The sequence below is a fragment of the Dendrobates tinctorius genome, unplaced genomic scaffold (assembly GCF_039654945.1).
Source record: "Dendrobates tinctorius isolate UK_male_01 unplaced genomic scaffold, ASM3965494v1 ptg000022l, whole genome shotgun sequence".
Lineage (NCBI taxonomy): Eukaryota > Metazoa > Chordata > Amphibia > Anura > Dendrobatidae > Dendrobates > Dendrobates tinctorius.
The window spans coordinates 118014724-118031307 of NW_027361690.1; the positions used below are offsets into that span (position 1 = coordinate 118014724).

The 16584-nt window shown below is 43.3% G+C and overlaps 1 protein-coding gene across 1 annotated transcript in view; it reads left to right on the plus strand.

Annotated features, from left to right (window-relative positions):
* The window catches only part of LOC141084386 (pyroglutamylated RF-amide peptide receptor-like), a 274608-nt gene that overhangs the window by 242764 nt on the left and 15260 nt on the right, over nt 1-16584 (plus strand). Inside the window, exon 5 of the mRNA XM_073569093.1 lies at nt 7445-7542. Coding sequence (XP_073425194.1) covers nt 7445-7542 — 98 coding nt within the window. The remainder of the gene's footprint in view (nt 1-7444; nt 7543-16584) is intronic.

Sequence of the window (16584 nt, forward strand, 5' to 3'; positions counted from 1 at the left end):
ATAACTTTTCATTTGTTTCTCCAATGTTCTGCTTATACTGGGTTTACGAGTCCAGTGGGCAGTCCAACATGGTGACTGACAGCTGACACTTTCACAAGGAATGCTGTGAATCACTAAGTAAGACCACATCAGGGACTTTTAAGGCCAGAATGACAAGGAATTTTATTGAATGTAATTAAAAATTTTACAAATTTTTCACTACAAAACTATATACTAATCTGCTTAGCTACGTTGAAGATCATTAAGGAAGGCGAAGAGTTCTTAGACAGAGCAGAATTATCTCTTCATGTTACAGAAAGAGAAGAAATTCGAAGTGCATCTGAAGAAACAGAGGAATGGAAACATGTAACCCAGAGAAGCAGGAGGATCGGGAGGCAGTCAGCACCCATACTGCTCAGGAACCAGTACCAGGCTCTCACGCAGGAAACCAATGAAGAAATACATCAGGATAAGACTTTGCCCACAAACAGCAACCTTGTACGCCTTCAGAGTCCTCCTGGATGGAGAAAGAAAAATGTTGTGAAGAAGAAACGGAGAGTGGTGGTCATGGGGGATTCCCTGTTGAGAGGAACAGAGGCCGCTATCTGCAGACCGGATATAACTTCAAGAGAAATGTGCTGTCTTCCAGGTGCAAAAATTACAGATGTGTCTGACAGGATATCAGGACTCTTCAGACCTACAGATGACTACCCATTCCTGCTACTACATGTGGGGACAAATGACACCGCAAGAAACGACCTGGAAACCATCTGCAGAGACTTTGAAGACTTAGGCAAGAAAGTGAAAGAACTGGGAGCGCAGGTGGTCTTCTCTTCCATCCTCCCAGTAGATGGCCATGGAACAAGGAGGTGGAATAAGATTCTGCAGGTGAACAACTGGCTACGTCGATGGTGCCGTCAGCAACGATTTGGATTTCTGGATCACGGAGTGAGTTACCTTTACGATGGACTACTTGCTAGAGATGGGGTGCACCTTACGAAGACTGGAAAACAAGTATTTGGAAGTCGTCTTGCTACACTTGTAAGGAGAGCTTTAAACTAGAACAACATGGGAAGGGAAGCAAAAGACCAGTAAAAGCCATACACCTGACAAATGCTATTGAGAACTCTGCTATTAGAAGTGGAAAGGAAGAAAAAAGACGAAAGAATCTAATTAATAAAAATATTGGAGAAAGAGAAACCAATCACAAACTAAAATGTTTCTATACTAATGCACAAAGCATGGGCAACAAACAAGGAGAATTGGAACTACTAACGCAGGAGAAGAAATATGATGTCATTGGAATCACTGAAACTTGGTGGGACAATACACATGATTGGAATACAAGACTAGAAGGATACAACTTATTTGCAAGAAACAGACTTGATAAACGAGGAGGAGGTGTCGCATTGTATGTTAGAAACGCGTATATCTGCACAGAGATTGAAGCTTCAGAGACTGGGAGTTCTGTGGAAACTGTTTGGGTAAGAATACAAGGACAGAACAATGGAAAGGACACCATTGTAGGCATTTACTACAGGCCGCCTGTGCAACCTGAAGATATGGATGAACTCTTTATGCATCAAATGGCCAAGTTCTCCCAAAAAGATGACATAGTTGTCATGGGAGATTTCAACTATCCAGACATTTGTTGGGAATCTCTCTCAGGCAAAACTAACAGGTCAAGGAAATTCTTATCCTCTCTTTGGCTGACAACTTTATCTTCCAAAAGGTAGGGGAGAAAACAAGGGGAACTGTTACCTTGGATCTAATCCTTATAAACAGGGAGGAAATGGTTGAGGAGGTAAAAGTGGCTGGGACCCTAGGAGGTAGCGACCATGCTATTTTAGAATTTTGGATAACTAGAGGCGGAAGACCTGTGAAGACTCAGACGTCAAGGTTAGATTTCAGAAAGGCAGATTTTAAGGGATTCAAAAAGAGAATTGGAGGATCCAATGGCTGGATATCCTTAAAGACAAAAATGTCCAGGAAGGATGGGAAATCTTGAAAAATGAAATTCTCAAAGCACAATTGTTATCAATTCCGAAAAGAGGGAAGAATAGGAAGCATTTAAGGAAGCCAGGATGGATGAACACAGAACTTAAGCACATGCTAAAAAGGAAGAAAAAAATGTTTATAAAATGGAAAGAGGGAGGCATATCTAAAGAAGAATATAATGCTGTCTGCAGAACCTGCAGGGCACAAATCAGATTATCTAAAGCTGACAATGAATTGAGGCTTGCAAGAGATGTCAAAAGCAATAATAAAGGATTTTGGGGATATGTCAAAAGTAAAAGAAAAGTCAAAGATGCTATAGGATTTTTACAGGATGAAAATGATGAAATGGTAAGACAGGATGTTGAGAAGGCCGAACTTTTAAATTCCTATTTTGCATCTGTTTTCTCTCAGAAAGGAAATGTGACATCAACTGTTCTTCACTGTCCTATTAAGGGAATAGAAGAATCCAGGATATCTATAAACAGAAAGATAGTGAGGAAACACTTAGCTAACCTAAATGAATTCAAGTCTCCAGGTCCAGATGAATTACACCCCAGAGTACTGAAGGAGATAGCAGAAGAAATTTCTGAACCCCTCTCCATAATCTTTGAAAATTCTTGGAAAACAGGAGAAGTCCCAGAAGACTGGAGAAGAGCAAATGTTGTTCCTATCTTCAAAAAGGGGAAGAAGGTGGACCCAGGCAACTATAGGCCGGTGAGTCTGACTTCTATAACAGGAAAGATCTTTGAACAAATTATTAAACAACATGTATGTCAGTACCTGGATAAGAATGAAGTGATTAAACAGAGTCAGCATGGGTTTGTAACTAGTAAGTCATGTCAGACTAACTTAATTTCCTTCTATGACGGAATCACTGATTGGGTGGATCAAGGAAATGCTGTAGATATAGTATATCTTGACTTCAGCAAAGCATTTGACAAAGTATCTCATACAATCCTTATTGAAAAAATGACTAAGTATGGAATGGACAAGGCAACTGTTAGGTGGATTCATAACTGGCTTAGTGATCGGACCCAAAGAGTGGTCGTAAATGGCTGCACATCCAGTTGGAAGAATGTCTCAAGTGGGGTACCACAGGGCTCTGTCCTGGGCCCTGCATTGTTCAACATCTTTATCAACGATTTAGATGAAGGAATTGAGGGTAAACTGATTAAATTTGCTGATGACACAAAGCTAGGAGGGATAGCTAATACTAGAGAAGAGAGAGAGAGGATTCAAAAAGATATAAATAAACTGGAGAAGTGGGCAGCAACTAATAGAATGGTTTTTTAACAGGGAAAAATGCAAAGTACTACATCTGGGCAATAAAAATGAAAAAAGCATATACAGAATGGGAGGAATAGGCCTAAGCAACAGCACATGTGAAAAAGACTTGGGTATACTAATAGATCACAAACTGAATATGAGTCAACAGTGTGATGCAGCAGCAAAAAAAGCAAATGCATTTCTAGGATGTATTAACAGAAGCATACAATCTAGATCACGTGAAGTCATTATTTCCCTCTACTCCTCTTTGGTCAGACCTCATCTGGAATATTGTGTCCAGTTTTGGGCACCACAATTTAAAAAAGACATCAACAAACTGGAGCAAGTTCAGAAAAGAGCAACCAGAATGGTGACCGGTCTGCAAACCCTGTCTTATGAGGAAAGGTTGCAGGATTTGGGATTGTTTAGTTTGCAAAAGAGAAGACTGAGAGGAGACTTAATAGCTGTCTACAAATATCTAAAGGGCTGTCACATTGTAGAAGGATCAACTTTATTCTCATTTGCACAAGGAAAGACTAGAAGCAATGGGTTGAAACTGAATGGGAGGAGACACAGATTAGATATTAGAAAAAACTTTTTGACAGTTAGAGTGATCAATGAGTGGAACAAGCTGCCACGAGAAGTGGTGAGTTCTCCTTCAATGGATGTCTTCAAACAGAGGCTGGACAGACATCTGACTGGGATGATTTAGCGAATCCTGCTTTGAGCAGGGGGTTGGACCAGATGGCCCAGGAGGTCCCTTCCAACTCTACGATTCTATGATTCTATGATTCCTGCTCTATAACATAATGTCGGCAAATCAGAAGCCATTTTCTAATTGATATGTCGGCTTTATTTGTTAGGAAAAGCTTGAACACATTCTTTTTCATAAGAGTAAAATTAGAGCAACACTGATGTTAAAAAATGGTCGCGCAGACCGAAAATGGGCACACGGACCACAAATGGATATAAATCAAATCCAACAAGCTGGTAAAAAATGGTCCTGTGCACAAAAAATAGAATGTCTGGATGAGGACTAACAGTTTATGTTGTCCTCACATCTTTGAAGCATATAAGAAAAGAAAATCTGCCCCTATAGGCTTTACTTGTGGTGCCATCTCAAGGCAGTCTTTTAGGGCCATATGGAACTTGGACCACTGTACTCAAGCTTCTGATTTCACAATCCCAGAGTCGAGTTGCAGATGTCTCCAGCATAATACTGGGAAATTTATGAAGGTTAGATCTGGACTTCTCGTAAAACAGACCCCATTTTATGTAAGCTCTTAACTTGAAGCACCGATTTTAGGCAATATAAAGAGCAGCTGCGATAAGCTGCCTGAGCAGTTCATCATGGAGAATACAAAGGAATTTGCAAAGGTGTTTAAACACAGACAAAATATTTTTTCTCTAGGAAAAAACACCAGATCTTGCCTTGTCTCCATAGACATTAGGTTAATACATTTTGATGCAAATAGTTGTATGTACCTAGATCAATTTAATATCTAGAACTTAGAAGGGTGGTTTCAGCAAAGACCACACTTTTCCATTGGAAGATGTGAGTCCGGCTTCCAACCCCATTCGCAAACCGTAATGGGATTTGTTCTCCCCCTTATGATATTCACATGTTCCTTTAAGAAAAACCCTTTTAATAGATACAAGTCAGATATAATTATCTGTATCTTGTACTATACATCTGACTCTTTGGTGGTCTGCTAACATATGTACAGAAGGAACAGGAAGCATGTTTGGAAGTGGTGTCAAGACATTTACAGATCTAATTAAAAGTGATATCTTCATGCCTGTCTTAATAATTCTGTCATATAAGCCTGGTGTCCGGATATGAAGACTCTACATGTAATGTGGAGACATTTTATGAATAGCTTGGAAGAATGTAATTTAATAAAAGAATGAATACAAAGCGATGAATTTCATCTTAATTTAATTATAGCTGATGTCCCGGAAGAAAGACTGGAAATGAAAACTGTAATTAGAATCTAATTTTGATCTTTGAAATGCGAATAAATGGTGTACAAAAATTCCACGTCAAAGTGATATTAGATAATTATTCAATAATCATTATCAGAAAAGTTCATGAACTGGTACATAGGCATTTAAGCTATTTGCATTTTATGACTCTTTGTACTCCAGCTATTGTACTAGGTTGGAACAGAATAAAAAGGGTGAAATGAAGTAATTTAATTCTCTTTATTTTAAAGGTTCACAAAATTGTGGTTTACAACAATTTTACACATCAATGTTTCGCTATGTGGGGTCTCACATCCCCTGACTCAAACTTGACAGTTTCATACATCCTATGAGGCCTCTAATACAGGCAAATTAGATCTCATTATTTGCACTGACGAGGGGCAATACCTCAAAACTCAGTGTCTGCAAATTGAGATTCTCATTTGGCTTTTATCCTACGTCATGTGGAAAGCTTGTTAAAGGGTTGATATTGGCTTTTAGGATTGCTACTTACAATAGGTGGCACTAGAGTTCAAGTCTTCTTCCTCTCTGAATAGGCAATTTGCATCTTTAATTTCCCAGAATATCATTGCAAAACCTATAAGCCTCTTTGCACTGACATGACAGACATGTCACTCTGCACAAGGAGAAACGTTACCCCTTAGATCCCAGTCTTAAGCCTCTCAAACAACCAAATCAGATCTCATACCTTGCACTGAGGAGCAATACCCTGAAAGGAACACGTGTCTGCAAATTGAGATTCTGGTTTGGCTTTTATCTTAAAACATGTGGCAAGGCTCAAAATTGACTTTTAGGATTGCTACATCCAATATGTGGCACTAAAGTTCTAGTCCTTTTCCTCTCTGAAGAGGCAATTGGCATATGAGGCTGTGGAATTTGAGTAAAGGTTCTCCTTAACCAGTGAAGCCTAAATTGATTTCCTTTGATTTTGGACCTCATGCACACAAAAGTATTATGCTGTCTTTTTCATGGAGCTATAATAGTGCTACCATATACTGCTCTTCTAATATCTTCTAATTATATAGAGAAGGGTAGTGCGGCTTTAAGTACAAGGTTCATCAGCTCCCATAGGTTGGCTGTGAAGATCATCGTAAAAGTCCGTTTGACTTGAGAAGCAGACAAAGCAAACTAACGTATCCAGCCACTTGGATATAAAACTTCATCAATGTATTAGTACAGCTTAAAAGTTTCCAGGTACATTAAAAAAATTGAATTTGAAGAAAAAACAACTCATTTTGAACATAGAACTGTCAATGACTAAGAACACATTTTTAATGTGGCTGGAACCTTTCAAGCTGTACTAATACATTGGAGAAGATTTCTATCCAAAGGGATGAATAGATTGGTTTGCCACTGAGGCATTTTCATGGAATTTGCCACATAATAATTGTGACATGCTACGTCAATGCTTTATATATAGAGCATATAGAAGTATTATTCCCCAAAAGCATTGCAGGCACAACCTGTTTCAGCGGCTCCATACTGGCAATGTAACTTCTATGTGCATGAGTATAAGGCTTTGTTTAGTTGTTTTTTTAATATTATTCATTGAGGAAAAATCCATGATATTTAATGAGGAATAGCCATAATCTCCTGTACAGCCTAGGAACATGCTGGGGCCTTTAGGTTTATAACAATGGATCCAAAAACTACAAAAAACTGGAAAAAAATTAAGGTTCCCTTGTATCATGAAATGCGTTTTGCGTGCCAGTATTGATGAAGAGTTTGCTGGAGTGGAATAACATGGACCTCTTAATGAATTTGGGGAATTTTCACGTTGTCATGCTACATTGCAAAAAATCTAGTTCAGGGAACGTAGAACATTTGTATCGTTATTTATGTCATTTTTTATAGTGTGAATTTTGATGAATTTGTTGGTCTCTCTTGTCGCTCTACACTTTTTATACTAGCAAGGCTGGCATAAAAGGCCAAAAGTTGAAAAATTTTGTGAAACGACAAAGGTCTTTTTGGCAACTAAAATTAAATAAAATTAACTTTCAAGTAAGGGGTTTTCTTCCAAGACAGCTTCTGTAATACATCATATCTCTACTTATGGAAGCAAGAAGATGCAAATTATTTTATATTTGTACAACAATATACAAGTCTTCATTCATGTCTTATGTTTACAATAATCTACTGTGAACTATTTCTCTGATCTGATCTTTATTCCAAAGAGGGTTCATACTCCTGAAATATTTTTCTGGTTGTCTCCAAGAAAAAAAAAACGAGCTGTGATGATGATGGTCATTGTGGTCCTTTTCTTCACTGCCTGCTGGGCGCCATTCCATGTGGTCCATATCCTTTTTGAGTACAGTAAGTACCTTTTTTACATTGCTTCTAAAAAAGACTTTTTTTTATATACAGTGGGAAAATAAGTATTTGATACACTGCCAATTTTGCAAACTTTCCCACCTACAGAGAATGGAGAGAAAATATACATGCTTGCTCACACTCACACTTACACTCACGCTTACGCTCACACTCACGCTCACACACTCATGGTCATGTGCTCACGCTCACACTCACACTCTCACACTCACACATACACACTCACACTCACACTTACACACTCACACATGCTCAAACACTCACGATTGCATACTCATGCTCATACACTGACGCTCACTCGCTCACACTTAAACACTCATGCTCACACTCACACACTCACATTCATGCTCACACACTCACACTCACACACTCACACATTCACGCTCAGCCCGACACTCTCATTACTAAGTCGATAAGTAAACACAAACTTACGCACACATTGTCACCAGCCTATGTAGGAGCGTTAACAGAACGAACATACATAGGCTGTAACCAGACAGTAATTGTTAATTTTAAAGAGAAAATAAATTGCATGGGCTTCCGCATAATTTTAATAACCAGCAGAGGGAAAGCCGTCGGCTGGGGGCCAATGTTTATAGCCTGGCAAGAGAGTAATACCTATGGAGCTTACCAGGCTACTAATATCAGCTCACAGCTGTATACTTAGCCTTTTCTGGCTCTTAAAATGGGGAACCCAAAAAAAAATTACGTGGGGTACCCCTATAATTAATAACCAGCAAAGGCTATTAAGACAGCAGCAGGCTGATATTAATAGTCTAGAAAGGGGCCAAGGATAATGGCCCCCAGGCTAAAAACATCAGCTCTCAGCCACCCCAGAAAAGGCACATCTATAAGATACTCCAAATCTGGTGCGCTTTTACTCGCTCTTCCCACTTGCCCTATAGCGGTAGCAAGTGGGGTTTATATTTGTGTGGTTGATGTCACCTTTGTAATGTAAGGTGACATCAAGCCCACAGGTTAGTAATGGAGAGGCGTCTATAAGATACCTATCCATTACTAACCCCATAGTGATATTGTATAAAAACAGATACACAGAATAAAGTTCTTTATTTGAAATAATGACACAGACTCCTTTAATAATCTTAATTAAATCATATTTACTGAATGCCTAATCCACCAATGCCAATGTCTCATGCAACAAAAATAAAATAATAAACCACAATATTCCTCACCTGTCCACCGAGAAGATAATCCATAATGTCCCACGATGATCCTGATCACTTTGAGAGCAGTCACATCAGTGATGCAACTGCTGTCAAAGACAGCTGGCAATACACTGTCAGCAGGTAATCGCTTCCGCAGTGTATCACTGCGCTACCGTGAGAGTTCACCGGAGTTAATCAGCTGATCTCCCTTATGGCACCACTGCTGCATGTGAAAGTTCTCACAGCGTTGCCTTGAGAGCACTGGAGCTGATGAACTCCGGTGAACTCTCACGCCAGCGAAATGATACACTGCGGGAGCGATTACCTCCTGTCAGTGTATCGTTGGCGGCCCAATGTGACTGTTCTACACGTCAGATTGCCATGGGACACTCGGATCACCTGGACTATGGTGGACAGGGAGTATATGATGGACTATTATTTTACATTATTTCTTGAAGACGAGGGCATCAGGGATTAGGCGTTAAGGTGAGTATAATGTTTTTTTTATTTTTATGTGAATATGTATGTAATTTTACTTTTTTTACTGTGAGCACAGGTGCCAACAGATGATACTTCTCTCACTTCAGTGGCACCTGCTGTCACTGTTAACAGTGACAGCAGACATAGCCCAATGGGAGCAGCAGTCTCATCGGCCAGCGCCTGTTTTTTTACTGCAAGTCACTGCTGCGGGTCTCAGTCAGCTGTGTGATTACGCTGACATCTGCCAGCATGATCCCACAGTGCTGTGACCAACAGTACCAGTGGTAGCATTACCGCAGGCGACAATCACAGCTGCGGGGTCACACTGACATCAGACAGCATGATCCCGCAGTGCTCTGACTGGAGGTCTTACCAGCAGCTCATGTCATCACACGCACTGAGCAGTGTGTAATGACAGGGGGAAATAAAGCCCACAGCATACACTGCGGGCTACAACAAAATGGCCATGATCTCCTCCTACAGTTGTGACCTGGCAGTCCAGGGGGGCGTGCCCAGGTCACTACTAAGAGGCAGGAGGAGCGACCTCAATGCAAGAGATGAGTCCGACCATTGGCTCTTATGCTCATGACTGCCGTAAGTGACATGTGCAAGCATTGTGCTCAGACACTTACACCCACACTAATGAAAATGGCTGCCCCCAGGAGCAAACATAAAAGTCAATAAATAAAAAACTATTAAAGGAAATCTGTCACCTATTTTTTCATCTATAAGCTGTGGCCACTGCCATTAGGGGCTTATCTACAGCATTCTATAATGCTGTAGATAAGACCCCGATTTAACCTGAAAGAGAAGAAAAACAAGTATTACTCACCCAGGGGCGGTCGGGCGTGGTCTGGGTCCGATGGGTGTCACGGTCCGGGTCCGGCGCCTCCCATCTACTAGCGATGACATCCTCCTCCTTGCTGCCTGTCGTGGCTCCTGCGCAGGCGTACTTTATCTGCCCTGTTGAGGGGTGCCGGGAAAGGTCATAGAGGCCAGGCGCCTGCACACTGCAGTACTTTGCTCTGCCCTCAACAGGGCAGATAAAGTACATCTGCGCAGGAGCCATGACAGGCAGCAAGGAGGAGGACGTCATCGCTAGATGATGGGAGGCACCGGACCCGGACCGCGACACCGATCGGACCTGGACCGCACCTAGGTGAGTATAATCTAATTTGCTTTTCTCCTCTTTCAGGTTACATCGGAGGCTTATCTACATCATTATAGAATGCTGAAGATAAGCCCCTAACAGCAGTGGCCGCATCTTATAGAAGAAAAAAATAGGTGACAGATTCCCTTTAAGATAGTTAATTTAATGTATTAAAATTAATTGCTTGTACAGTATAATCAATAATTATTAATACAAAAATTAAAATCACGGCACCTTCCCTTTAAAATTGCTAATGGGCACTGTAACGGGGTCTACCCAATCTGGGGTACCTCTTTTAGTACCACCCCGTGTTTTCGGAGGTCCGCTCTGCGTTGGCTGGAGTCTGAATGAATGATGCTGGCTGGAATTCCTTGGTTATGTGGGCGCATATAAAAGATCACTGCTTCTCCATGTATTTCCAGTCTGACAACACTTTACTCACAGAATATATCACACAGATACAGAGGGCAGGCCAATAGAAAAGCGGCAGGCCAGACATGCATTACAAAAGCCGCAGGTGGCCGGAGCCTGCCAATGTTTACTGTGGGAATTACAAAGGTGGGGGGAGGGCGGACAAAAGGAGAATATCGTGTCCCCTCTGCCCAGGGGCGCAGCCTGTGGGCTTATGCATTAGGGACATGCATCTCACATAGAACCTATTATACATACATATAACTGTACAACATATTCTGGGTGCTGAGTGGTTCTGTAACACGGCTCCCCTTTTCAGCGACACGATCGGCATACACAGTCTGATCTTCAACGGATCGGTTTGGGGATGACCGAAGTTTATGGGGTTGGTACAAGTTCCATTTGTCGACTTAGTCCATCGGCATTACTGTTTTGTTTGCCGGGTCTGTGGTGGATTGTGAAGTCCAGAGGTTGTAGGGCTAAACTCCACCGCAGCAATCTGGCGTTGTCTGCGGAGACCCGATTAAGCCAGACTAGGGGAATATGGTCCGTTAGGAGGGAAAACTGTCATACATACAAATATGGTTGCAACTTCTTGAGTGCCCATACTACCGCCAGGCACTCCTTCTCGATGGCCGCATAGCTTACTTCACGGGGCAGTAGTTTCCGACTCAGGTAAGCTACCGGGTGTTCTTGGCCGTCCGGCCCGACTTAGCTCAGTACTGCCCCCAATCCAAACATAGAAGCGTCTGTGTGAACCAGGAAACGTTTAGTTGGATCGGGTGCGGCCAATACAGGGGTATTGGTGAGGGCGTCCTTTACTTGGCGGAAGGCTTCCTCACACTCTGAGGTCCAGGTTACCTGGCGGGGTTGGTTCTTACGGGTCAGATCAGTGAGGGGCTTGGCTACGCTGCTGTAATTGGGAACGAATTTCCTGTAATACCCCACTGTCCCTAGAAATGCCATGACCTGGGTTTTAGTGCGTGGGATGGGCCATTTGGCTATGGCCTCAATCTTGGCTGGTTCTGGTCGCCGTTTCCCACTTCCCACCCAATGCCCTATATACTGAACCTCTGCTTTGCCCACGTGACACTTGTTTGGGTTCAGGGTGATTCCGGCCTGGTGGATCCTGTCCAATACTGTCTCTAGGTGATTTAGATGCTCTTCCCATGTCAAACTGTAGATGGCGATGTCGTCCAGGTAGGCACAAGAATAGTCCTGGAGACCATACAGAAGCTGGTCAGCCAACCTTTGGAAGGTCGCCGGGGCATTCTTCATCCCAAATGGCATAACTCGAAACTGGAATAAGCCAAATGTGGTGACTAGAGTTGAGCGAAACGGGTCAAAAAATTTCAAAAGTCGCCGACTTTTGGCAAAGTCGGGTTTCATGAAACGAAACCCGACCCTAGGATGAGGTCGGCCACGAGGTCGGCGACTTACGCGCCAAAGTCGCGTTTCAAAAGTTTGTTTTGCGCTCTTTTTCAGCCAATCAGGATCCACGGACACTGTGGGCAACGTGATGACATAGGCATGGGTCACCACCATCTTTCAGAAGGGCATGCAAGTGATTGGCTTGCTTTGGTGGGCGTCACAGGGGGTATAAAAGGGCGTGCACGCCGACCGCCATCTTACTTCTGCCGATCTCAGTATAGGGAGAGGTTGCTGCTGATTCTGTAGGGAGAGCGTTAGGCAGGGAAGAAGACAAAAAACTGCTTCTGCTGCTAGCGATTTGGCCTGCACAATACACCAGTCACTGTGTGTGCAGTGCAAGGGGAGGCTATATAGTGGTGTATCAGTGGTGTTGGTTGTTGGGCTGCCTTCTAAGGCTTCCTGACATTCCTGCATTGCTGTTTACCCACTGCTCCGCAAACTGCTTTTTTAAAAGCAATCCCAATTTTTTTTTTTTGTCCTGCTGAGAAGAAAAAAAAACTGCTTCTGCTGCTAGCGATTTGGCCTGTACAACACACCAGTCACTGTGTGTGCAGTGCAAGGAGAGGCTATATAGTGGTGTATCAGTGGTGTTGGTTGTTGGGCTGCCTTCTAAAGCTTCCTGACATTCCTGCATTGCTGTTTACCCACTGCTCCGCAAACTGCTTTTTTAAAAGCAATCCCAATTTTTTTTTTTGTCCTGCTGAGAAGAAAAAAAAACTGCTTCTGCTGCTAGCGATTTGGCCTGCACAACACACCAGTCACTGTGTGTGCAGTGCAAGGGGAGGCTATATTGTGGTGTATCAGTGGTGTTGGTTGTTGGGCTGCCTTTTAAGGCTTCCTGACAGGCTGGCATTGCTGTTTACCCACTGCTCTGCAAACTGCTTTTTTAAAAGCAATCCAATCTCCCTTATCCTCTAGTCACTTTTGTCACAGCTGTGCCATCGAGCCTGTCACATAGCGCTCAGATATTCATTGGGCCTCACACAATCCAAAAGTGTCCAGTGTCCACAAGTGTGTGCAGAAATTCAAAATCTCCCTTATCCTCTAGTCACTTTGGTCACAGCTGTGCCATCGAGCCTGTCACATAGCGCTCAGATATTCATTGGGTCTCACACAATCCAAAAGTGTCCAGTGTCCACAAGTGTGTGCAGAAATTCAAAATCTCCCTTATCCTCTAGTCACTTTGGTCACAGCTGTGCCATCGAGCCTGTCACATAGCGCTCAGATATTCATTGGGCCTCACACAATCCAAAAGTGTCCAGTGTCCACAAGTGTGTGCAGAAATTCAAAATCTCCCTTATCCTCTAGTCACTTTGGTCACAGCTGTGCCATCGAGCCTGTCACATAGCGCTCAGATATTCATTGGGCCTCACACAATCCAAAAGTGTCCAGTGTCCACAAGTGTGTGCAGAAATTCAAAATCTCCCTTATCCTCTAGTCACTTTGGTCACAGCTGTGCCATCGAGCCTGTCACATAGCGCTCAGATATTCATTGGGTCTCACACAATCCAAAAGTGTCCAGTGTCCACAAGTGTGTGCAGAAATTCAAAATCTCCCTTATCCTCTCGTCACTTTTGTCACAGCTGTGCCATCGAGCCTGTGACATAGCGCTCAGATATCAGTGGCCCTCACACAATCCAAAAGTGTCCAGTGTCCACAAGTGTGTGCAGAAATTCAAAATCTCCCTTATCCTCTAGTCACTTTGGTCACAGCTGTGCCATCGAGCCTGTCACATAGCGCTCAGATATTCATTGGGCCTCACACAATCCAAAAGTGTCCAGTGTCCACAAGTGTGTGCAGAAATTCAAAATCTCCCTTATCCTCTAGTCACTTTGGTCACAGCTGTGCCATCGAGCCTGTCACATAGCGCTCAGATATTCATTGGGCCTCACACAATCCAAAAGTGTCCAGTGTCCACAAGTGTGTGCAGAAATTCAAAATCTCCCTTATCCTCTAGTCACTTTGGTCACAGCTGTGCCATCGAGCCTGTCACATAGCGCTCAGATATTCATTGGGCCTCACACAATCCAAAAGTGTCCAGTGTCCACAAGTGTGTGCAGAAATTCAAAATCTCCCTTATCCTCTAGTCACTTTGGTCACAGCTGTGCCATCGAGCCTGTCACATAGCGCTCAGATATTCATTGGGTCTCACACAATCCAAAAGTGTCCAGTGTCCACAAGTGTGTGCAGAAATTCAAAATCTCCCTTATCCTCTAGTCACTTTGGTCACAGCTGTGCCATCGAGCCTGTCACATAGCGCTCAGATATTCATTGGGCCTCACACAATCCAAAAGTGTCCACAAGTGTGTGCAGAAATTCAAAATCTCCCTTATCCTCTCGTCACTTTGGTCACAGCTGTGCCATCGAGCCTGTCACATAGCGCTCAGATATTCATTGGGCCTCACACAATCCAAAAGTGTCCAGTGTCCACAAGTGTGTGCAGAAATTCAAAATCTCCCTTATCCTCTAGTCACTTTGGTCACAGCTGTGCCATCGAGCCTGTCACATAGCGCTCAGATATTCATTGGGCCTCACACAATCCAAAAGTGTCCAGTGTCCACAAGTGTGTGCAGAAATTCAAAATCTCCCTTATCCTCTAGTCACTTTGGTCACAGCTGTGCCATCGAGCCTGTCACATAGCGCTCAGATATTCATTGGGCCTCACACCATCCAAAAGTGTCCAGTGTCCACAAGTGTGTGCAGAAATTCAAAATCTCCCTTATCCTCTAGTCACTTTGGTCACAGCTGTGCCATCGAGCCTGTCACATAGCGCTCAGATATTCATTGGGTCTCACACAATCCAAAAGTGCCCAGTGTCCACAAGTGTGTGCAGAAATTCAAAATCTCCCTTATCCTCTCGTCACTTTTGTCACAGCTGTGCCATCGAGCCTGTGACATAGCGCTCAGATATCAGTGGCCCTCACACAATCCAAAAGTGTCCAGTGTCCGCAAGTGTCTGCAGAAATTCAAAATCTCCCTTATCCTCTCGTCACTTTTGTCACAGCTGTGCCATCGAGCCTGTGACATAGCGCTCAGATATCAGTGGGCCTCACACAATCCAAAAATGTCCAGTGTTCACAAGTGTGTGCAGAAATTCAAAATCTCCCTTATCCTCTAGTCACTTTGGTCACAGCTGTGCCATCGAGCCTGTCACATAGCGCTCAGATATTCATTGGGTCTCACACAATCCAAAAGTGTCCAGTGTCCACAAGTGTGTGCAGAAATTCAAAATCTCCCTTATCCTCTAGTCACTTTGGTCACAGCTGTGCCATCGAGCCTGTCACATAGCGCTCAGATATTCATTGGGCCTCACACAATCCAAAAGTGTCTAGTGTCCACAAGTGTGTGCAGAAATTCAAAATCTCCCTTATCCTCTAGTCACTTTGGTCACAGCTGTGCCATCGAGCCTGACACATAGCGCTCAGATATTCATTGGGCCTCACACCATCCAAAAGTGGCCAGTGTCCACAAGTGTGTACAGAAATTCAAAATCTCCCTTATCCTCTAGTCACTTTGGTCACAGCTGTGCCATCGAGCCTGTCACATAGCGGTCAGATATTCATTGGGTCTCACACAATCCAAAAGTGTCCAGTGTCCACAAGTGTGTGCAGAAATTCAAAATCTCCCTTATCCTCTAGTCACTTTGGTCACAGCTGTGCCATCGAGCCTGTCACATAGCACTCAGATATTCATTGGGCCTCACACAATCCAAAAGTGTCCAGTGTCCACAAGTGTGTGCAGAAATTCAAAATCTCCCTTATCCTCTAGTCACTTTGGTCACAGCTGTGCCATCGAGCCTGTCACATAGCGCTCAGATATTCATTGGGCCTCACACAATCCAAAAGTGTCCAGTGTCCACAAGTGTGTGCAGAAATTCAAAATCTCCCTTATCCTCTAGTCACTTTGGTCACAGCTGTGCCATCGAGCCTGTCACATAGCGCTCAGATATTCATTGGGCCTCACACAATCCAAAAGTGTCCAGTGTCCACAAGTGTGTGCAGAAATTCAAAATCTCCCTTATCCTCTAGTCACTTTGGTCACAGCTGTGCCATCGAGCCTGACACATAGCGCTCAGATATTCATTGGGCCTCACACAATCCAAAAGTGTCCAGTGTCCACAAGTGTGTGCAGAAATTCAAAATCTCCCTTATCCTCTAGTCACTTTGGTCACAGCTGTGCCATCGAGCCTGTCACATAGCGCTCAGATATTCATTGGGCCTCACACCATCCAAAAGTGTCCAGTGTCCACAAGTGTGTGCAGAAATTCAAAATCTCCCTTATCCTCTAGTCACTTTGGTCACAGCTGTGCCATCGAGCCTGTCACATAGCGCTCAGATATTCATTGGGTCTCACACAATCCAAAAGTGCCCAGTGTCCACAAGTGTGTGC